The sequence below is a fragment of the Lithobates pipiens genome, unplaced genomic scaffold, assembly GCF_037356315.1.
Source record: "Lithobates pipiens isolate NorthernLeopardFrog02 unplaced genomic scaffold, aLitPip1_a1.2 Scaffold_18, whole genome shotgun sequence".
Taxonomy (NCBI): Eukaryota; Metazoa; Chordata; class Amphibia; order Anura; family Ranidae; genus Lithobates; species Lithobates pipiens.
The window spans coordinates 522500599-522523756 of NW_027507758.1; the positions used below are offsets into that span (position 1 = coordinate 522500599).

General features: G+C 42.8%; 1 protein-coding gene across 2 annotated transcripts in view; it reads left to right on the top strand.

Annotated features, from left to right (window-relative positions):
- TAF1B (TATA-box binding protein associated factor, RNA polymerase I subunit B) overlaps positions 1 to 23158 on the top strand; it is a 247607-nt gene that overhangs the window by 180438 nt on the left and 44011 nt on the right. Inside the window, exons 14-15 of one of the 2 annotated variants that reach the window (XM_077488767.1) lie at positions 2236 to 2461; positions 15056 to 15113. In XM_077488767.1, the coding sequence (XP_077344893.1) occupies positions 2236 to 2461; positions 15056 to 15083 (254 nt within the window). In that variant the 3' untranslated portion in view covers positions 15084 to 15113. The remainder of the gene's footprint in view (positions 1 to 2235; positions 2462 to 15055; positions 15114 to 23158) is intronic. The other variant, XM_077488766.1, reaches the window with a different exon arrangement.

Genomic DNA, 23158 nt, shown 5'->3' on the forward strand with positions numbered 1-23158 from the left:
ATTCACAGCAGCCTCCTACCTCCAGCCCTGTCTCAAGTCATGGTGGGGAGCAACAAGGTCATGCTCCAGCCACAGATAACATTTCTTCTTCATGCACAGAAGTCTGTGGAGAAGGCTTAGATCACAAATGCTGTGCTAAGATATGCCTAGTCAAGATATACCCAAAGGGTCAACTTGAGGAAGCAATTAAGATGTATGCCATAATAGACGAACAGAGCAACAGATCCCTGGTCAAACCTAAATTCTTTAAGATCTTTGGTATAGAGGGACATGCATCACCGTATTGGGAAGCAGATGGGGAGCGCCTATAAGTACAACACCCTAGGCAACATGGTCATCTGGAGGGCGTTGCAGCGGCCAAACCATATTAATGTGAGTGAGTGCCAGTGGAAGAGATCCACTCTAAGACAGATGAGTAGTGGAGCAAAATTTGCTGAATACAGGCTGCAGGGGTCAGAGGTAATGTCAACGCCCAAATAGTGTAAAGAGTTAGTTGCCCAGTGGAGGGGAAACGCCGAACTCAATGACTTGACAATATCCTCGTCCACCGTGATGTTGAGAGCGGAAGATTTGGAGAGATTAATTTGGAAAAAAGGAGAGCCACACTCTTGCAAGGACTGGAGCAGGTTTGGCAGGGAGGTGAGGGGTTCCGTTAGGAAGAAAATCAGATCATCCGCAAATGCGGCCATCTTGAGTAATCAATATTTTAAACATTCTTGACTACTGGACTGTATTGTGTAAAAAAGGTCTAAACACAAAACTCAATAGCATTATTTTAATTTGCAGAAGTACAGAACACAAGCTAAAATTCTGTCCTGTACAATACAATGATGTATAGCGCGTTGTTCGGGTGGGGAGAGCTGGTCATAAGTCCGAGAGGAGTATCTATAGTAACCTTTTTTCATGATGTCATAGGTTTCCCCAATATGACTAAAATATGGACCAATTATGTGTTGACTAAATATAGACAGGTGTCTATATAAGGGCACTGAAGTCACCAGCACCCTGCCTCTTTATTTAGGTGTACAGCAGGGAATGACCCACAGCCAAGTGAACTAGAAAATAGTGCAAAGTGGAAGTTTGGAGGCCCGAGCTTGTCTACATTTGTAAGTAGGGATGGGCTTAAGCGTGTTTTGGATCGTAGTCCCAACCCACCTGAGCAATCCCGCCAGGAAGCCCTCATTGCACACTGCCAATCATAGGCAGTGAGGCATTTCCCAGCCAGCTACACAGACACACACTGCCTATATTTGGCGGTGTGCAGTAACGGCTTCCTGGTGGGATTTGCTTAGGTGAGTTGGGACTATGATCCGAACAAGCCTGACCCCATCCCTATTTGTAAGTAAGCAGTTTTAAGCAAGAGTTGTCTTTTAGGTCTCGTTTACACTTGCAATTGTGGGGCGGTAAAACCCTGAGTGTCTTTACTGCCCCTAAAATTATCCCCTTTTGCCGCTGAAGCTGTGACCAGGGGTGTACACATGCTGCAGCAGGAATTATACCCCATCTGCAAATGAATGGGGCTGTGCTGCAAATATGTAAATACCTCCAGTTGTCTGGTATTTAGGGGGTTAAAATGGGTGGTGAAGATGCAATACAGTGCCTCCTTACTGCCTGTCTATTGCTTTCTGAAGAGTGATGCAAATGTGGGTCACACTTCAAACAGGAAAGCAAGAGTAAACAGGCTTTTAATGTCTTAGATTACAATGGTGCCCAGCTTGACAGCTAACAAATAAGGCAGCCAACTCCTGCAAGCCTTAGGTGTTCATGCTGTCACACACCCTTAAAAATATTCCTTCCTTTATTTATTTTTTATAAGCCAGGAAATGTTTAGTGTTTTTTTTTCCTCTGTAAATGCTCACTGACCAGTAATTTGCCTCTATGAGTGACTTTTATAGCTTTATAATATCTAATGCTGCCACGTGGATGGTGCCCAAGTGAGTTAGAATGACCATGTAGAGTTGCAAAGCTGTAGCTTATTTATGTTCTTTCTTCTTATAGCTTAATTTGTGTGGACGTTTTGGCACTTCTGTATTGTTGTATAAAAGTAACAGGGATGCCCCATTAATATATAGAACTTTATTCTGCATATTGCTTTTACTTTCATTGTAAGTGTTTGGCATACAGGTAATTGCTCGCACATCCTGACTATCCATCTGGAACGCACAGATAACTACCAACCTGTAACGATTAGCCCATGTTCTCATGAATGCCATCTTTTGTTTTGTGTCCACACAGAAATGACAAAGAACCTGCTAAAGCAGTTCAGCCGGCTGGCTGGCACTACTCCTGATGCTGGGAATCAAGGCCCATCGACTTTCTTGTTTAACTGGGAAGAGCAAAACACAGGCAAGATCTCCTTTCACGGACACAGCCTGGAGGGCATTACGCAACTTGGCAGTAACCTGCTCTCGGGCCTGAGGACGTATTACTGGTTCAGCTGCCTGAAAAATTGCAAAAACCAGTAAGCTTTTTATACAATAAACGTCTATTAATTACTATAATTACCTAAATAATACTGAAGCACACTGTCATTCACTAAACATCTACAGTGCCTTGAAAAAGTATTCATACCCCTTGAAATTTTCCACATTTTGTCATGTTACAACCAAAAACGTAAATTTATTTTTTGAGATTTTATGTGATAGACAAACACAGTATGGCACATAATTGTGAAGTGGAAGGAAAATGAAGAATGGTTTTCAAATTTTTTACAAATATCTGAAACGTGTGCATCCCCACAACATGATGCTGCCACCACCATGTTTCACGGTGGGGATGGTGTGTTCAGGGTGATGTGCAGTGTTAGTTTCCCGTCACACATAGCATTTTGCTTTTAGGCCAAAAAATTATGTTTTGGTCTCGTCTGACCAGAGCACCTTCTTCCACGTGTTTGCTGTGTCCCCCACATGGCTTCTCGCAAGCTGCAAATGGGGGACTTCTTATGGCTTTCTTTCAACAATGGCTTTTTTATTTTTTCTCTTGCCACTCTTCCATAAAGGTCAGATTTGTGGAGTACACGACTAATAATTGTCCTGTGGACAGATTCTGCCACCTGAGCGGTGGATCTCTACAGCTCCTCCAGAGTTACTATAGGCCCCTAGGCTGCTTCTCTGATTTAATGCTCTCCTTTCCTGGCCTGTCAGTTTAGATGGACGGCCATGTCTTGGTAGGTTTGCAGTTGTGCCATACTCTTTACATTTTAAGATGATGGATTAAACAGTGCTCTGTGAGATGTTCAAAGCGTGGGATTTTTTTTTTTTTTATAACCTAACCCTGCGATAAACTTCTTTACAACTTTATCCTTGACCTGTCTGGTGTGTTCCTTGGCCTTCCTGCTGTTTGTTCACTAAGGCTCAGTTCACACTGCTGCGACTTGGGATTCAACTTGTGAGATCCCAAGTTGCGTGACATGTAAAATCACATTTTAGTCAATGAAAGCTGTCTCAATTAGAACTACTAATGTTGACCTGACTCAAGAAAAGGTTCCCATACTACTTCAAGGCAACATGTATCCAACTTGTGCCCATAGACTTTAATAGGAGTTGCCTCCAAGTTGGATCCTCCTTCTAATTGACGTGATTTGGATCCAATATTACAGGAAGATTACACAGGCATTCCCTGAAGTTGCTGAAGTCCCGCAAATTTCAGGTCACAGCAGTAACCAACCTCCGAGGGCTTCACAGAACAAATGTATTAATACTAAGATAAAATTGCACACAGGTGGACTCAATTTAATAATTAGGTGACTTCTGAAGTCAATTGGTTTAGTTAGGGGTATCAGAGTAAAGGGGGCTGAATACAAATGCATGCCACACTTTTCAGATATTTATTTGTAAAAAAAATTAAAAAACATGTTCCTTCCACTTCAAAATTATGTGCCACTTTGTGTTGGCCTATCACATAAAATCCCAATAAAATACATGTCCATTTTTAGTTTGTAACATGACAAAAAGTGGAAAATTTCAAGCGGTGTGAATACTTTTTCAAGGCACTGGTATGAAGATAGCTGGTAGACACTGGCTAGAATGGTCATCACTACCACTAAAATATCCTGGTAACCTGTGGAACACCTTAGAAGTGTATGGAATGCATTGTTTAAAATTGAACTATTTATTTGACATATACATGGAAATATTTTTCTTTTGTAGCTGGAGTTCTTTAAAGTACAAGTTCACTCTAAAAAACAGCCCTCTTCCCCAGGACACACAGTTTTCCAGGCCAGTCAATTTTTAGTGCTGGACTGAGTGCACCTGATCACTAACTAACATTAACTTAAAGGGGATGTAGTCTGGCAAGTACAAGCACAACTTAAAGTTTTTGTTACCCCAGCATTTCATATTACTGATATGCGCCTGCTGTACCATGTACTTGTATTGAAAAGTATCGTTATATTTGTATTGCTCCCTTTGTGTGAAATCCCATGTGTTCCTGCCAGTCCCTCCTATTAGAAACTGACCACACTAAGCAGGAGAGCACACTGTGGTCAGATCTCTATCTGTGGAATTCAGTGTACTCTCCTCTAATGATCAGGCCTTTCCTGACATGCCACCCCTGCACAGCCATTCACTGGAGAGGTCAGTGTGCTGTTGCTTCTCCTCCCCCCAGCTCGTTTGCAGCTGAGAACAGAGATCATGTGAAAAGTGTCTATAAAGTTTTTTTTTTTTTTTTGTTTTTTTTTTTATATCTATACGCACATTTTTTACCTTTCATTTCAGTTTTAAACTGAATGCATTGTTTTAGAACATGATCATTTACAATCACTTGTTTGGGACAATAGTGCGCAGGCAGTCCAGAACTTGATTTTTACTGGCTTGTCCACAGACAGTAAGGGATGCCCCAGCTATCGGAGGATTTAAGATATAGACCTACTTAGTTGGAGGAAGGCATTGGAGGAATTTTTTTTAAAAGGTACTTCAAAGCAAATTATATACATTGTTATACATATTATATATACAGTGGGGGAAACAATTATTCGATCCCCTGCAGATTTTGTAAGTTTTCCCACTTAAAAAGAAATTTAAGGGTATATAATGTTTTTAATCTTAGGTGATAAAATGATAGAGACAGAATATCAACCAAAAAAAAAAAAAAAACATCCAGAAAAAACACATGATACCAATGTTATAAATTGAGTTGCAATTCAGTGAGTATAATAAGTATTTGATCCCCAGGCAAAACATGACTTAGTACTTGGTGGAGAAACTCTTGTTGGCAAGCACAGAGGTAAGATGTTTTCTGTAGTTAGTGACCAGGTTTTCACACATCTCAGGAATGATTTTGGTCCACTCTTCTTTACAGATCTTCTCTAAATCCTTAAGGTCCCTCCATAAATTTTCTATAGGATTAAGGTCTGGAGGCTGACTAGGCCACTACATGATCTTAATGTGCTTCTTCTTGAGGAACTCCTTTGTTACCTTCGTGGTATGTTATGGGTCATAATCATGGTGGGAGACCCATCCACAACCCATCTTCAGTGTTCTCACCCAAGATTTTACAATATATGACCTTTGTCCATTGGCCCCTCAATGCGGTAAGGTCGGTCTGTACCTTTAGCAGAGAAATGGCCCCAAAGCCTAAACACAGCGAGTCGAGTTAATGCCAAAGAGCTCAATTTTGGTCTAATTTGACCACAGCACTTTCTCCCAATCCTTTTCTGAATCATTTATGTGTTGATTGGCAAACTTCAAATGGGCCTTTATATGTGCCTTCTTGAAGAGAGGGACGTTGCGGGAGCTGTATTATTTTGATTCATGGCAGTGTATTGTGTTACCAATGGTTTGTTTGGTGACTGTGGTCCCAACTGCCTTGAGATCATCCACATGCTCTTCCTGTGTAGTTGTGGGCTGATTCCTCACTTTTCTCATGATCATCCTTACCCCATGAGGCAAAATCTTGCATGGAGCTCCAGACCAAGTGCATTTGATTTATTTTGTGTTTCTTCCATTTACGAATAATCTCTCCAACAGTTGTCTCCTTCTCACTAAGCTTCTTACTGTTGGTCTTGTAGCCCATTCCAGCCTTGCTCAGACAGGGGTGGATCGGGGGGGGCCCTGAGTATCTCTCTGTCTCATCAGCCAATCAGCGACACAGAGAGAGAGATTCGTTTGTAATTACGTGGGACAGACCAGGAGGAGCCTGGAGGTGGGTGGAGCTGCGCCATTGGCTTGGCAAGCCTGCACTTGTTGCTAGCACCTGGGCCACATGGCGTCTAGCAACAACTGATGCCATTGAGTTAGTCACGTCAGACTCGGAGTCTCTGACTCAGAGCAGACGTGTCCGTGACAGGAGCTGCCTGGAGCGGAGGAGCTTGCCTAAGTGTAACTGTCTTTCCCGGGCTGATAGGCAGTTGTTGCTGCAGTCTGGCACTGTGTGGCAGAGGCCAGCAATCTTCCTCCCCTGAGTGTATTGGCCCTTCCCGCCGGCAGCACCTCCTCCATCTTGTCCATACAGTCACTCACACTGACTGCAAGACTCCACCCTTGATGAGTGTTGGTTCCACCCACCTCCTTCCTCCATTTTGTCCACCTTGCAGTCTGCAGAGTGGCGTGGATACAAGAAGAAGGCTGTGGACACTGACAGTGCAATTCCTGGATCCAACCAACTGGACTCCATTGCTCCTGCATGGGAGCCCTTCCCCCCACCAGAGCACCGAATTAATTGACTAAAAGTGAGTAAAAAAAACAAAAACAAATGAATTCATGTGTCAAGTCCAAAAGCAAAATACATGTGTGCCATTATGTATGAAAAAAAAATGCCCCTTTTAGTCTTCACTTGTTCAAGCTTAACCCCTTCAGCTCCGGAATCTTTTACCCCCCTTATGACCATGGCATTTTTGTGAAATGCGTTGCTTTAACTGACTGACTGACAATTGCGTGGTCGTGCGACGTTGTAACCTAAGTAAAATTTATGTCCTTTTTTTTCCCCACAAATAGAGCTTTCTTTTGGTGGATTGCTTCTGTGGTTTTTATTTTTTGCGATATAAACAGAAAAAGAGCGACAATTTAAACAAATATATGTATATTTTTTGCTTTTTGCTATAAAAAAATGTCTTCATTAATTTAGGCCAATCTGTATTCTGCTACATATTTTTGGTAAAAGAAAAATCCCAATAAGCGTATATTGGTTTGCACAAAAAATTTATAGCATCTACAAAATAGGCGATAGATTTATGGCATTTTTATTTATTTATTTTTTACTAGTAATGGCGGCGATCAGTGATTTTTAGCAGGACTGCATCATTGCAGCGGATAGATCAGACACCTAACTGACATTTTTGACACTTTTTGGGACCAGGGACACTAATAAAGTAATCGGTGCTAAAAATATGTACTTTCACTGTACTAATGACACTGGCTGTGAAGGGGTTGACATCAGGGCTGATCAAAGGGTTAACTGTGTCTCTAGGGGGTGCTTGCTAACTGTGTGGGGGATGGATTCACTAGATTAACAGAGTCATCCATGTTCCTGGTTAGCAGAAAAACAAGATCACTCTGTTCATCTTTGACAGAACGGCGGTCTGCCTTGTTTACATCTGCAGACCGCTGTTCTATCTCTGTGGGGAGCGATCGCAGGTGGCCGGCCGACATCGCTTCGGCCAGACCTGCTGACTAGCTCCCCCCTGGCCAATCAGCTCACGCGTCTTCGCTGGCTATTGCACGAAATGGCGTACATTGCGAAATGGCGTTGTGTAAGCAACACCTTGTTTTCTGGCAGTGCCCCTCCCGAGGCTAGACTCTGGATCCGCCTTTGTGCTCAGGTCTACAATCCTGTCCCTGACTTCCTTTGACAGCTCTTTGGTCTCCCCCCCCCCCCCCCTGATGGTGAGGTTTGAATGGAAGAAAGAATTTCTGTGGACAAGTGTCTTTTATACACATAACAAGTTGTTGTTAGGAGCAGCTTCTTAAATTGACAGGACTAATCTGTGTACCACGTGAGCACATAATGTAGCCAGTCTGTGGGAGCCAGAATTATTGTTGATTGGTAGGGGATCAAATACTTATTTTACTCACTTAACTGCAAATCAATTTATAACATTTGTATCATGTGTTTTTTCTGGATTTGTGGTTGATATTATGTCTTTATCATTTAAAATACACCTATGATAGGGCACATGTGCGGGCTCGGGGAAGATGGCAGCTTGATCTCCCTTTTCCGAGTCTTTGGACCACAACAACCCGGCGTATAAGGCATATCCCGCTATTAGACACCACCACGTCGGCTCCTACAGCGGGGGACATTACCAGGCATCCGGCGGGTATGTACAATACACCCCGGAACCGGCAGCACTATCGTTCCCAGCAGAAAGCCTCCCCTGCTATGGGGAAGGGGAAGGGAAAAATGGCGCTCGAACTGCCGGAGCCAGATGACACCATGCAGCACTCAGATGACAGCCTGCTCCAGTTTGCCACTAACCTGGAGAGCCCCACAGACGATGAATCTGATGCCCTGTTCCAGAAATTCCGCAGTATAGTGCGCAATGAAGTAACTGCAGCCTCCCGTAAGCTCTCTGCAGATCTAGTAAAGGGCCTTCAAGAGCTAGGCCACTGCACCAACCAAATGGAGCAGAGGATGGACCTGACAACAACAGTCCTGGAGGGGCATGAGGATGAGGTAGAGAAGCTGAACGCTGAACTAGCCAGCTTACAGGATAAATTGGAGGACATGAGAATAGGGCCCGCAGGGATAACCTCCGCATATGGGGGCTACCAGAGACCATCTTTGACCTACAGGGGACAGCCACAGCTTTCTTTCAGGAGCTGGCGCCCGATATCCATGCGCAGCGCCTGGAATTTGATCGCATACACAGGTCCCTTGCCCCCAAACCCGCCCTCCAAGAGATGTGATTATTAAGTTTCACTTTTATAGAACCAAGGAACAGCTTCAAGCAGCTAGAGATCTTAGATGTAATCTTCCTCAGGTGATAACGGCTTCAATTCTGGCAGCTCTGTGGTCGGATCATGACCCTGTGCTGGTGGTCTGTCACTCCATTCTGGACAGACCCCAGTCCTCGCCTTGGATGATGAACGACTCCTTTCATTTAAAGGGGTACAGGAGGAACTGTTAAAAGCCTCAGAAGACTATTTCTGCGACAGTGAGGGGTCCGTAGCGTCGCCTGTAACACTCTCGGAGGCGTATAAGGCTGTGCTTCGTGTCCATATTATTTGGTTGGCGTTGACCCGTAAACGGAACGAGAATTGAAACCGAAGGCCCTGGAGACCTGTCTGGAGGCATTATCTGTGGCTTATAAGCAATCTCCCACCCCAGGCAACTGTAAACTCCTGGAGCAGACCCGCTTGGAGCTTGATCTCTGTCTCACTGAGGGGGCTGAGCGTGTCTTGCGCTGGTCCCGTCAAAGGTGGTACATGAAAGCGAACAAGCCTAACCGAATGCTAGCTACTAGGCTCCGAACCTTCATTCCTAAATTTACTCCTATCACTTTGCGCAATCGACACGGGTAATCCCGTGCGTATATTGGAAGAGTTCCGCTTTCGCTTCAGAACTATCCATGGCCCAGGAGCAGCTTAATGTTCAAGATACTGCTGATTTTCTTAACAACCTCACGCTCCCAACCCTGTCAGGGGCGCACATCACCCTCTTGAACCGGGACATACAAGTCTCTGAGGTCCTCCAGGGTATAAAGGAACTTAAGTTAGGAAAGGGACCAGGGCCGGATGGCTACACAGCGCTCTTTTATGGTTGTTCCTTTACCCTGGACCTTTTAACAGCAAACATAGTAATGATCCCTAAACCGGATCGTGACCACTCCTCCTGGGCCAACTTTTGCCCCATTTCTCTTATTAATATTGATATGAAAATCCTGACCAAAATCTTGGCGAACCGCCTAAACACTTTCCTCCCCCGGTTGATTAGAAAGGACCAGGTTGGCTTCATACCTCCGAGGCAGGCAGGAGATGCCATTCGGCGTATACTGCAACTCCAACATATAGCCCACACACGCTCACTGGAATCCATGCTCCTGTCTTTAGATGTGAATAAGGCTTTCGACACTGTCGTGGCATAACCTATTGTCAGTTCTTCGCCATTATTGATTCAGCATGCAATAGATGTCAGTCCTATACAACCCCCCCCCCGGGCTGGTGGGAAGAACCTTAAAGAGACCTCCAGCTTAAGGCGTTTTTTTGCCTTACCATAAGGTAAGGGGCCATTGCCCACCTGAGTGTATGGTCACGAAAGAGGAACTCACTGGGAAGCGGTGTTTCTCCAATTAGATTGCACATTTACAACAAAAGCACGAGCACCTTGAGGAACTATACATATATTGTTGAAGTACCCTCACTGTTCCCTTTCACCACCTGTGATTTTGGACTGATTTGCCCAAGTGGATACGGCATTCCGCTGATCCACGTGTAGTCCATTGCACACATGAACTTGGCTCTGTAGTGCGTTTACTATTTTTGAATATAAGCACTTTTGTTCTCACATATGCTGCTCTAGAGCTTTTTCAGCGTATCGGTATCTAAGTTTTATTGCACTTGGCACTTTTTGGAATTGTGTGACTTTTCAATGAGCTAAACCTTACATACCTGACATAGAGGCTGTAGGGTATTTACTTTTACTTTTTTTAAATTATATATATTATTTATTCTCACATCATGATTGTTCTACCTTATGAAATTCACGTCTATTAATCTATTGCACTTAGCACTTTTTGAAATTGTGTGATTTTTCAATGAGCTAAACCTTACATACCTGACATAGAGGCTCTGCAGGGTATTTACTTCTTTACTTTTTTAGAAATATATTTTATAATTATACATATTATTTTTTCTCACATCATGATTGTTCTACCTTATGAAATCCACGTCTATTAATCTATTTTGGTCTTTTGATTTCACTTTTATTTTAAGCTAATTTTTATACATTGCACCAATAGATATTTTGCTGTTATTTATTCACTTCAGTTTCATAAGCACATAGCACTTTTTGTTTGCTGGGACTGTTGCAGGTGACAGAGCTAAGCCTATATTTTCATTCTGTTTCATGGTTAGTCTGCTGGCCGTAGCGGGCTCTGCAGTGTGTTTACTTTTCTGATATCTTTTTCTGATTACATTGTTCTTATTCGTGTATTACGATTACACTAAGTTTACTTTTTGGTTAAACAAGTACTATACTTCTTGTGTGGTGTCTAGGTGTAGACACCCCTGTAGTGTGTTTGTTAATTTAAAATTTCTTAATTTCCTGGGTTTATTTTAGTGTTTGACAATCTATATAAATATAACTATACTATACGTATTCTCAGCTAGAGGGGAAGAGTTCTACATTGTGTTAGTGGATAATACCTTCCCCCCCCCCCCCTCCCTTCTCTTTTGAGTGAGAAACATAGGGAACCATCCCTTTTCGATTAATACCTAAACTAGAACAGCGCAACACCAATTTACCCTCACGTTACAATTAAGTGGATATGGTTTGATCCATCTCGGTGTACGCAGCAGTTCCTCGATCTATCACATAATAGTGGCAGCGCAGGAATAACTACCCCATTAATATATCATTAGTAGGCTATATCTAAATCTTGTGGTAGCTTGTTTGCTTACTTAAAGTTACTATGTCATGCCCTTAAATGAAATATGGGCAGCCTAAAAAAAGATGATTTAGGCCTCCTTGATATGGGTTCTGAGGCCTATATATTGTAGACAGGCTGTTTTATTTGGTGTCTCTAGACTCCAGGTGCTGCATTAATTCAGCCCATTCAAGCTCATTCGGATCGCATGGGTGTTCACAGCATGTGATGCGATTCCTGTCCGAGTTTGCAGATCGCACTGCGATATGCAAACTGATCTGGGGGTGTCATTAACATTTCACTGACACTCCCAGCAGTTCGCATAGGGTAGTGTGAACTGTCGCCGGGAAGCATGCGATGCGGGAACCCGCCGCGGATTCACGGCGTTCCCGCATCGCTGCAGTGTGAACCCAGCCTTAGAGCCACTCACCTGCACTTGCATGCCTGTCACATTAGGAAAAGTGGCTGTGTCTGTGCAACTGCTGCATCCTAATAAGATTGAATGGGCTGAATGCACGCACGGTGGTTTAAAAACCCTTTAAAACAATTGGAAGGCAAATTTCCTCAGCTGGCAGAGTCTGGGCCCAGGGGAGAGGTCTGTACACCAGGAGGAGTTTCAGGCCTTGTGGCACAGGTGCAAGGTGCTGGTTGTGTACCTCCTGGTCTCCAGTTCCAACAACAAACTAGATTGGTTTATACCCAGGGCCAGGAATAAGCAGTGGATGCTCTAGTGACTCTGGGGAATTGGTACACCCTGGCCTATGCCTTTCCTCTATGCCTGAACCGTCTTCCTTATCTGCTCTGCAGGACTGAGATGGAGAGCATTATGGTGATCCTCATTGCTCCAGATTGGTCCATGCGGATGTGGTACACCAACTGTGTAAGACTTCTCGCAGATGTGCTGTGAGCTCTGCCAGGTCATCTGTGCTGCAGCCCCATGGCTAGATTTTTTTTAACCTGTTTCGCAGTCATGGCTCTTAACCCATGTTCTAAGGGTCAGTGGCATCTCTGGGAAATAGACATATAGTTTCTGCAGAGGTTGAAGGGGGGGGGGGGGGGGGATCAGCCTGTCAGTGCTCACACTATAAGCCGCACACTGCATCAAATTGGTCTGCATGGCTGTCATCCCTGAAGGAAGCCTCTTCTAAAGGTAATGCACAAAATAGCCCACAAACAGTTTGCTGAAGACAAGCAGACTAAGGACATGGATTACTGGAACCATGTCCTGTGGTCTGATGAGACCAAGATTACCTTATTTGGTTCTGATGGTGTAAAGCATGTGTAGCGGCAACTAAGGATGGGCTCAGGGGTGTGTGCAGTTCCACATGTCCGAGCCCGCCAGGAAGCTTACACTGCGCATCGCTAATCACAGCCTGCACAGATCAGGAAATGTCTCACTGTCTGATTAGAACTGCGTAGTGTAAGCTTCCTGGTGGGCTCAGGCATATGGAGCTGTGAACACGCCTGAGCCCATCCTTAGCGGCAACCAAGTGAGTACAAAGACAAGTGTGTCTTGCCTACAGTCAAGCATGGTGGTGGGAGTGTCATGGTCTGGGGCTGTACGAGTGCTGCCGGCACTGGTGAGCTACAGTTCATTGAGGGAACCATGAATGCCAATATGTACTGTGACATACGGAAGCCGAGCATGATCCCCTCCCTTCGGAGACTGGGCCGCAGGGCAGTATTCCAACATGATAGCGACCCCAAACACACCTCCAAGACCACCACTGCCTTGCTAAAGAAGCTGAGGGTAAAGGTCGTGGACTGGGCACCTGTGGGGCATCCTTAAACGGAAGGTGGAGGAGCGCAGGGTCTCTAACATCCACCAGCTCTGTGACGTCATCATGGAGGAGTCAAGGAGGACTCCATTGGCAACTTGTGAAGCTCTGGTAAACTCCATGCCCAAGAGGGTTAAGGCAGTGCTGGAAAATAATAGTGGCCACACAAAATATTGACACCTTGAGCCCAACCTGGACGTTTTCACTTTGGGGTGTACCCTAAATTTTCCCTAGTGTGTGAGTGTGTATGATTGTAGGCTCCTGGAGGGCAGGAACTGATGTGAATGTAATCTATGTAAAAACGCATTGCGTAAACTGACACCTCTATATAGATGCCTGTTTTAACCGCTTCCCGACCGCCTCGTGCAGATATGCTCCCTGTGGCAGAAGGGCACGTACAGGCAGATTAACGTACCTGTATGTTGCCCTTTAAGAGGCGGCTTGCGAGCACACAAATGCACGCGCCTTCCCGGGAGCTCATGAGCGTGATTGCGGGTCCTGCGGACTCTGTCCGTGGGGATACCGACAATCGTCTCACAGAAAGGGAGCACAGGGAAATGCTAACGTAAACAAGCATTTCACTGTTCTGCCTAATGACACTGACACTGATCACCGCTCCCTGTAATCGAGAACGGTGATCAGTGTCGTGTCACACACAGCCTACCCACCTCACAGTTAGAATCACTCCCTAGGACACATTTAACCTGCCAGTCACATTTACACAGTAATCAATGCATTTTTAATCGCACTGATCACTGTATAAATGTGTGTGGTCCCAAAATAGTGCCAAAATTGTCTGATCTGTCCGCCATAATGTCACAGTCATGATAAAAATCGCTAATCGCCGCCATTACTAGTAAAAAAAAAAAAAATTATAAAAATGCCATAAAACTATCCCCTATTTTGTAGACGCTATAACTTTTGCACAAACCAATCAATAAACGCTTGTGATTTTTTTTTTTTACCAAAAATATGTAGAAGAATACGTATCGGCCTAAACTGAGAAAAAAACGTTTTTTTTTCGATATTTTTTGGGGATATATAGTATAGCAAAAAGCAAAAATATACGGTAGCTTTTTTTTTCAAAATTGTCGCTTTTTTTTTGTTTATAGCGCAAAAAATAAAAAACGCAGACGTGATCAAAAACCACCAAAAGAAAGCTCTATTTGTGGGAAAAAAAAGGACGCCAATTTTGTTTGGGAGCCACATCACACGACCACGCAATTGCCAGTTAAAGCAACACAGTGCCAAAAAGCTAAAAGTGCTCAGGTCTTTGGCCAGCCAAATTGTCTGGGGCTTAAGTGGTTAAAGTAGAACATTTTTTTTTTTTTTTTTTTTTTTTTTATTTAAAATTTCATACATAAGAGCAGATAAAGGGATGTTATGTTAGGCTCCATTCACACCTGGGCATTCCAGAATCACGGCAAAACACAGGATGCTTTTGCAATGCCATTACTTCTAATGGCAAAACAATTAGGGTGCAATTTTGTTGTGCGATAAATCGTGCTGCGATTGTGGAAAAATCGCAACCTGCGAACTTGCCGATCTGAATTGGTATGGAGAACCTTTGTTTTTAGTAGTTCCCCTAATCGGGGCAGTGCCAAATAGCATCTTTGAGGTCTGCGAGTTTTCACAAGTACCACCCGAATGTACCTGCTTATGTATAGTCCCCTTCAAATCACATGTAGCCCCATGTGAACCCAAGTAACACATCAGTGGCAAGAAAAGTAGTAACTATGATTTCTTTCATTAACAGCCTGCTCTTGTATTACAAGTGTCCCTAGTATTGTCTGAAAGCAGCATTTTATTACCAGGTGAGAACACATTCACTGCTATTGTCCTGATTTAATTCCTAATTTCTTGATGGAAATAAAGATATTAATGTACTCTTAATGTGCTCAAAAAAAGTTATCTTGTGCACTGGGGGGGAAACTATGACTGCTTTGTAATACTAAAGACAAGTCCAAGTCATTCTGTTAGCTTTCAGGGGCATCATTTTCGCCTTTCTTCACACAAAAACACCCCTGTGGGGTGGGTTACATTACAGTGAGAGCTATATGTAATAAGTAAGATGAATTGACGGATTAAACCATTCTTTACAATGGAGGGATCTTGGTCCCATGTTACAATAGAAGGCCAGTCTCTGTTACAGGTTTCAGATTAATTTTCATCTTCAAGACACATTCACAAAGGAGAAGTTTGTGCTGTGAAAAATGGGTAGCTAAGTTCTGAAAGATAAACAAAGTCACGGTTCCAGCCTGGGCTACACATGGTCGCCAAGACAAATAAGGAAAATGGAACGGTATTCGTATTCCAGGTTTTTTTTTTTTCTCTGTGCTGCGTGTCAGTTATGATTATAATAAACACATACAGGGCTCCTATGTTCCCCTGTTAACAAAAGCTGTTGTGTTCAGGCACCTGTTTTGATTTCCTGTCCTTTCCACGCCTATTCCAGTTGGATTTCCAGGTAAGCTCAGTGTCAGGTGTAGAAGGATTTAGGTTGGCAGTACACTGAAACATTTTGCCTTTGTTAATTGTTTGTCATAGACCCATGAACAAAAAATGAAATTAGGATTTTTTTTTTTTTTTTTTTTAAGGCAGCACCCATGTTTCCAGCTTCTAATGTTTTAACATTTCATATATTTACACAGGCTTCCTGATCTAGGAAACAAAACTAAATTAAATTTAAACAGGAACCTAAACAAAACTTTTGTTCTCAAATGCCCTGTACACACGGCCAGACATTCCGACGACAAAATCCGACGGATTTTTCCCGACAGATTTTGGCCCAAACTTGTGTTGCATACACACAGTCGCACAAAGTTGTCGGAAAATCCAATCGTTCAAAACAAGGTGACATACAACACGTACGACGGGACTATAAAGAGGCCAATAGCTTTCGTCTCCTAATTTATTCTGAGCATGCGTGGCACTTTGTACATTGGAATTGTCTACACACGATTGGAATTTAAACAAACGGATTTTGTTGTCGGAAAATTTTAGATCCAGATCTCAAACTTTGTGTGTCGCAAATTCCGACGGAAAAAGTCAGATGGACCCCACGCGCGATCGGAATTTCCAACAACACAGTCCGATCACACATTTTCCGTCAGAAAATCCTACCGTGTGTACAGGGCATTAGTTTTAAATAGAATAGTGAAGGATTTGAACCTGTCGGATCTGTATTCCTTTCTGTCACAAGCATGGAAACGTCCCCACACTTCCTGTCCTTGGGGTGAGCTTTTTACCAGTTGGCGGGATTACCCAATGGAAACAAGAAAATAAAAACCTAACGGAGGCTTAACCACTAGGCATCCGCTCTATAGCCGAAAGAAGGCTGCAGAGCGGACGCCAATTGCCATTAGGCCGTCCCTGGACGTCCTCCTGTTTACTTCCGCAATGCGCGCTCCCGCAAGCGCGCATCGGGGAAGTTCTGTGCTGGCCGTGTGTCCCCTGGACACAGCCAGTCACAGACCGCTGTAAACGGCCAATCACAGCGGCCATTTACAGCGCGATCGGTGTGCCCAATGAGAGATGATTTCATATGTAAATATATGAGATTATCTCTCATTGCCGGCTCTCCCTCCCCACACAGACAGCGTGTGAGGAGGGAGAGATTAGCGGCTGCAGCAGCCATAAGTAATCTGTCCCCAGTGTGCCATCTGTCCCCAGTGTGCTAATAAATCTGTCCCCAGTGTGCCATGTTTGCCACCTGTCAGTGCCACCTGTCAGTGCCATCTGTCCCCAGTTCCATTTGCCCCAGTGCCACCTGTCAGTGCCATTTGCCCCAATGCCACCTGTCAGTGCCATCTGTCATCAGTGCCATGTATAATGCCATCTGTCATCAGTGCCACGTGCCATATCACTGTCACGTGTCATCAGTGCCATATCACTGTCACGTGTCATCAGTACCATGTATTAGTGCCATCTGTCAGTGCCACAAATTAGTGCCACGTGTCATCAGTGCCACATATTAGTGCCATCTCTCATCAGTGTCACGTGTCATCAGTGCCACGTATTAGTGGCATCTTTCATCAGTGCCACATCAGTGTCATGTGTCATTAGTGCCACGTATCAGTGCCACATCAGTGTCACTGTCCTGGTGCTCCAGGGCCTTCAAAAGTGTAATAGTCAACAAGTTAGATGTGTAATTTATGCTCCTAGAACATGTGATGGTGCTCCCTGCATGTTGGGCCTCTCTAAGTCGCCAGGCTGTGGAAAGTCCCACATATGTGGTATCATAATACTCAGGAGGAGTAGCAGAATTTATTTTGGGGCGTCATCTGTGGTATACACATGCCATGTGAGAGAAATTACCTATTACAATAACAATTTTGTGAAAAATAAAAAAATAAAAATTTTCATTTTGCAAAGAATTGTGGGAAAAAAATGACAACACCAAAAAGCTCACCATGCCTCTTACGAAATACCTTGGAATGTCTACTTTCAAAAAAGAGGTCATTTGGGGGGTATTTGTACTGTCCTGGCTTGTTCAGGTCGCAAGAAATTAGATAGGCCACCAGTACATCAGATGTGCTCAATTTTGTATGATTTGCACCACAGCTTGTGGACTCTCTAACTTTCACAAAGACCAAATAATATCCACTAATTTGGGTTATTTTTACCAAAGATATGTAGCAGTATAAATTGTGGCCAAAATTCATGAAAAATAATTAGCAAAATTTTATCACAGAAACAAACAAAAATGCGTTTTATTTTTATTTTTTTCGGTCAAAAAGGAAGCTCTATTTGTGGGAAAACGAGGACAAAAATTTAATTTGGGTACAGTGTTACATGACTGACTAATTGTCATTCAAAGTGTGAGATCACCGAAAGCTGAAAATTGGTCTGGTCACAAGGGGTGTTTAAGTGCCCAGTTGTCAAGTGGTTAAACCCTTCCCCACTTTATCCAAGCTAAAAATAAAAAAAATTGGCAACCAAAAACTAGAGACTAAGGCCACGTACACGCGGTCGGATTTTCCAACGGAAAATGTTTGATTGGGAGCTTTTTGTCAGAAATTCTGACTGTGTGTAGGCTCCATCGGAATTTCCGACACACGAAATTTGAGATCTGGATCTCAAATTTTCCGACAACAAAATCCGTTGTCGGAAATTCCGATTGTGTGTACCCAATTCCGAAGCACAAGTTCTATGCATGCTCTGAATCAGCAGAAGAGCCGCACTGGCTATTTAACTTCAATTTTCTCGTCTCGACATACGTCACCGCGTTCTTGATGTTCGGAATTTACAACAACATTGTGTGACCGTGTGTATGCAGACAAGTTTGAGCCAACATCCGTCAGAAAAAATCCCATGGATTTTGCTGTCAGAATGTCCAATCGTGTGTACGCAGCAAAAAAGGCTTCCAGAATTTGTGTGACATTCGAAAATAACTTGTTACTTATGCTAACTTCTTTTCTGGTTCGGACTTATTCAGCTATGATACAGTGAAAAAAAAATGTAATCTGGTTTTTAATGTTTATTCAATTTGAATAGTTCTGTGTCATGCCAATTTTTAAAAAATATTACTTTGTTATTTTTTTTTTTTTACTAAGACCAAATAGATCAATCCATTTATTTGCCAATTTATATGATGAAGTTTGCTTTCTATATTGTAATCTGGACCCTTACGATAAAAATTACTACAAAGGTAAATTTAGTAATGGCAATTTACAAGCAAATAGGTAAATACAGGCTTTCTATTCTTTGCGTGATATGGGGGATAATTGTGGCTCAGTGGTAGTAGCATTTTGTAGTCGGTGACGCTCCAAACTGTGGTTTTAGGGCTTGCCAGCCCACTTTTTTTCAAAACAATCAACATCAAGCAGTTGTCAGTGCAGGGGAAATTCACCAAATAAAAAGTAATAAATGCCAAGTTGCTTGTCTCTCTCTCTCTCTCTCTCTCTCTCTCTCTCTCTCTCTCTCTCTCTCTCTCTCTCTCCAGCAATATCACTGCTCTTGTAACTGGTATCTCAGAATAGAAAGTGATTATTGCGCTTACCCAAAAAAATGTATAAAGAAGGAAAAAGTAAGCAGCTAAACAAGAATGTGACAAAAAAATCTGAAAATGGTGAAGGTGAATTCGTGGCACTAAAAAAAAGTGAATTATGTAAAAATCACTAATATACACCTTAAAAGAAAAAGTGATAAAGTTAATTATGTAAAAATCACTAAGTAATATACACCTTAAAGGGAAAAGTGATAAAAACCATTGAAATAAATTGTGCTAAAAGTCCCCAAATGAAACCAATATAATGAAAATGTCCATCATAAAAATTAAGGGGTATCCCGATAACTATGTCCTAAAGTTGTGTAGACCATCACATGGAAATTTCTTTCAGGCAACTGGTATGACTTGTACATGCTTACCGGAGCTGGTGGACCTGACTGTCAGGGACAATGAATCAATCAAGCACAGATAGTTCGAATCGGCAAGTAGACCGGACTGTCACCGAAATCTTGGAGACTTGTAGGTACGCCCCGCTGCTCTCCCAATGATGTTAAGCACAGAGAAGACCAATGGTCTTCTGTGGATGAAAGTTTTTTGGGTTCTTCTATCAGATTGGTGTTACCCCTGCAAGGGGACTCTATACCAGCATTTATCCATTTCCATCGGATTTCTCTCTGACATCTTCGGCTGTTCGATCCATCTATATGGCCTGATATCAAAATATGATCGTTTGCAACCCATCTATCAGTCTTCCTTGTGGTTAACATCATTGGGAGAGCAGCGGGACGCACCTACAAGTCTCCAGGATTTCGGTGACAGTCCAGTCTACTTGCCGATTGGAATTTTCCATGCTTGATTGATCCGTTGTCACTGACAGCCGGGTCCACCAACTCCGGTAAGCGTGTATAAGTCATACCAGTTTTCTGAAAGAAATTTCCATGTGATGGTCTACACAACTTTAGGACATTGTTATCCTTCATTTTTATGATGGATATTTTCATTATATGTGTTTCATTTGGGGACTTTTAGCACAATTTATTTCAATGGTTTTTATCACTTTTCCCTTTTAAGGTGTATATTACTTAGTGATTTTTACATAATTCACTTTTTTTAGCACCACACATTCACCTTCATCGCTGGTATCTCAGACTGTCTCACCTAGCATCTGCTTGCTCTCTGGGCTTTCCTGGCTCCCTCGGCCTGTAGCCACAGTTCCCAGCTAAATAGGCCCACTCATGACTTCTCAGTAGGGGTTCTCCTGACTCCCCAGACTCTCTCTCTCCCCTGAGACTTATGGATTCCTTCATTCCCCTAGACTCACCCAGCTGTCCAAGCTTCCTCAGTCTCCCAGTTTCTCTCTCTCTGTCTCCCAGGCTCTCTCAGCTATCCCAATACTCCCAGCCCGATGGACATGGAATCTCTCCAACATGTATGGCACCTGTCTTCAGACGGGAGCACACCTAACTCCTGGCTGGAGCTCTAAGCTATCCCTATGCCTTGTTTATAACGATTGTGTACACCTGTACATTCACATAACCTGTAGGTCTCAAGACCTGGACACCTGATTGAAGGGCTTCCTCTCTCCTAAGACACTTTGAAGCCTTCAAACTCCAGACCCTGATCCAGGACTACAAAACCTGGAGAAAGCCTATAATCAATACTTGGCCGTCCCACGGTCTGCATACATGCGAACCCTGTGTCGCACAAACTTCATTGTGAATGTAGCCTAAGTTTTTAAGAATTGTGTTGCAATTTTTAAACCTGAGGGCTCAAAAAATCTTCAGATTCCTGAATCTCATGTAAAGAAATGGCTATAAAAGTGGTTTGGACTCTCAAAAGACAGGTAGTAATCTATGTCAGATGTAGCTTCCTTCCACTGTGCTGCTTCAAACTTGAATCCACATTGGCAAATGGCAAGGACTCACAGCTTTGCAGTCTGGGGTCAAAAGGACTTGGATCTAATCGGATCAGTTAGGAGACTCTGAGTCAGAGTCTCCTAATTGATCAGATTGGATCCAAGTCTTTTTTTTTTTTTTTTTTTTTTTTTTTTATACACATGAACTGATGTGGTTTTACTGCATTTGGCCATATCACACTGTCTCAAAACGTGATGGTACACAGGTTGAAAAACAAAACCAAAACAGAAGAAGAACTCTCTTTTGCCATACAGACAGTGTCTATCCAGCTGGATCCAAGTCTTTTTGACCCCAGACTGCAAAGCTATGTGGGTCCTTGCCATTTGCCAATGTGGATTCAAGTTTGAAGCAGAACAGTGGAAGGAATCTACATCTGATATAGATTACTACCCGTCGTTTGAGAGTCCAACAGAGATTGCCAAGGACCAGTGAGGATTATTCCTGAAGGGAGAGTTACGCTGTGCGCAAGATGTGTTTTGACCCCTTGTAGGGTCTTTCAAGGAGGTGAGTGAGCATTGCATGTGGTGGCAGAAGCACTATGGATATGGAGGACGTTTGAAGCAAGAAAAAAATATCACATCTTCCTGCATGCCAGTGGAAGAAATATCACTTATAAATAATTATTATTGCACTTTTTTTTAGAGCACTTGTACACAATTTTCTGATTTTCATTTTATATTATTTTGTTTTATTATTTATGCAGCATATATTTATTTAAGAATTGTTAACGAATGCATTACAATTGAATTACACCCATTAGATTTTAGACAACTAAAATGAGTTTTACTGGATTTTAGTGGACTAAAATGTACTGGAGATTTAGTCGACTAAAACTAAAACAATTGCAGAAGACTAAAATGGGACTAAAACTGAAATGCCATTTTAGTCCTAAGACTAAAACTAAATCGAAATTTGCTGCCACAATTAACACTGATGCTTAGTTTGGTGTTTATTGCTAGAGAGGTTTTTTTTTTCACTGGGGACGTTTGCATATGATCAGCACAGTGCCAATCAGCATTGTCCAGACAGAGGGTCAGGGGTCCTGCAGCCTCATAGGACAGTCTGGGGAGAATGAAAACTCCTCCTACAAGCTTTAACCAGAGCTCAGCTGGACACTGATAGAAGTCACATAACTGCTGATGAGAAAAGGTATTTAACTGTTTATATTGACTAAAGTAAATGCATTTCCATGTTGTGTGCTGTGGGAGACCAGATATAGTGAACGCAGATTCCTAGGTTTAGTAACACTTTAAAGCTGTCCGCTTACATCATAAAAGTTTGTAAAAATTTCCAACAGTATATTTGATAACCTATATATCTTGTGTAAATATAATCAGTACTTATGAAATATAGAACAGTTGTTTGTTGTGAGCTCAAATTTGGCAAGAAAGGACTAAAATTATATAAAATACCATCTGTGTGTGTGCCGCCCCCCGCTGTAATCATCTGGTGTGGCAAGGGTTTATAGAGCTGAGAGAGCTGTGATGGGCACTTGACACTCGGCACTCATCGGAGTACCTGCCTTTGCCCACCCTTTCCGCCCAGCCCTTCCATCCATAGAAGTCATGCTATAGCCTCTATGAATGAAAAGGTTCGCTCCTTCATTCATAAATTGTGTTTCATTCATTCATGCTGTTTTACAACTAGTGGGCAATGCAGGGATCCTCCATTCAGTTGAACGAGTTGCGTTCAGCTGATTGTGGTGACAAAGCCACGCCTCAACTGCATTATTTTACTGTCCCGTAAGGCTTTTTTTTTTTTTTTTTAATTTTAGAATTTTTATTATGTTTCCAAGGTAACAGTAAGCAAATACAGAATTACAGAAAAAGAAAAACAAAACAAATATAGTGAACCATACAGTGTCTCGTTAGCCATCCGTACAACCTCGCATATAGATATCTGTAAACAGCAGTTGTAGTAGTTAAGAAAAGCCCGTTGCAGACACTAAGTTGCCAGAGAGAAAACCATAGCGTGTAGAATCACGCCTATATTC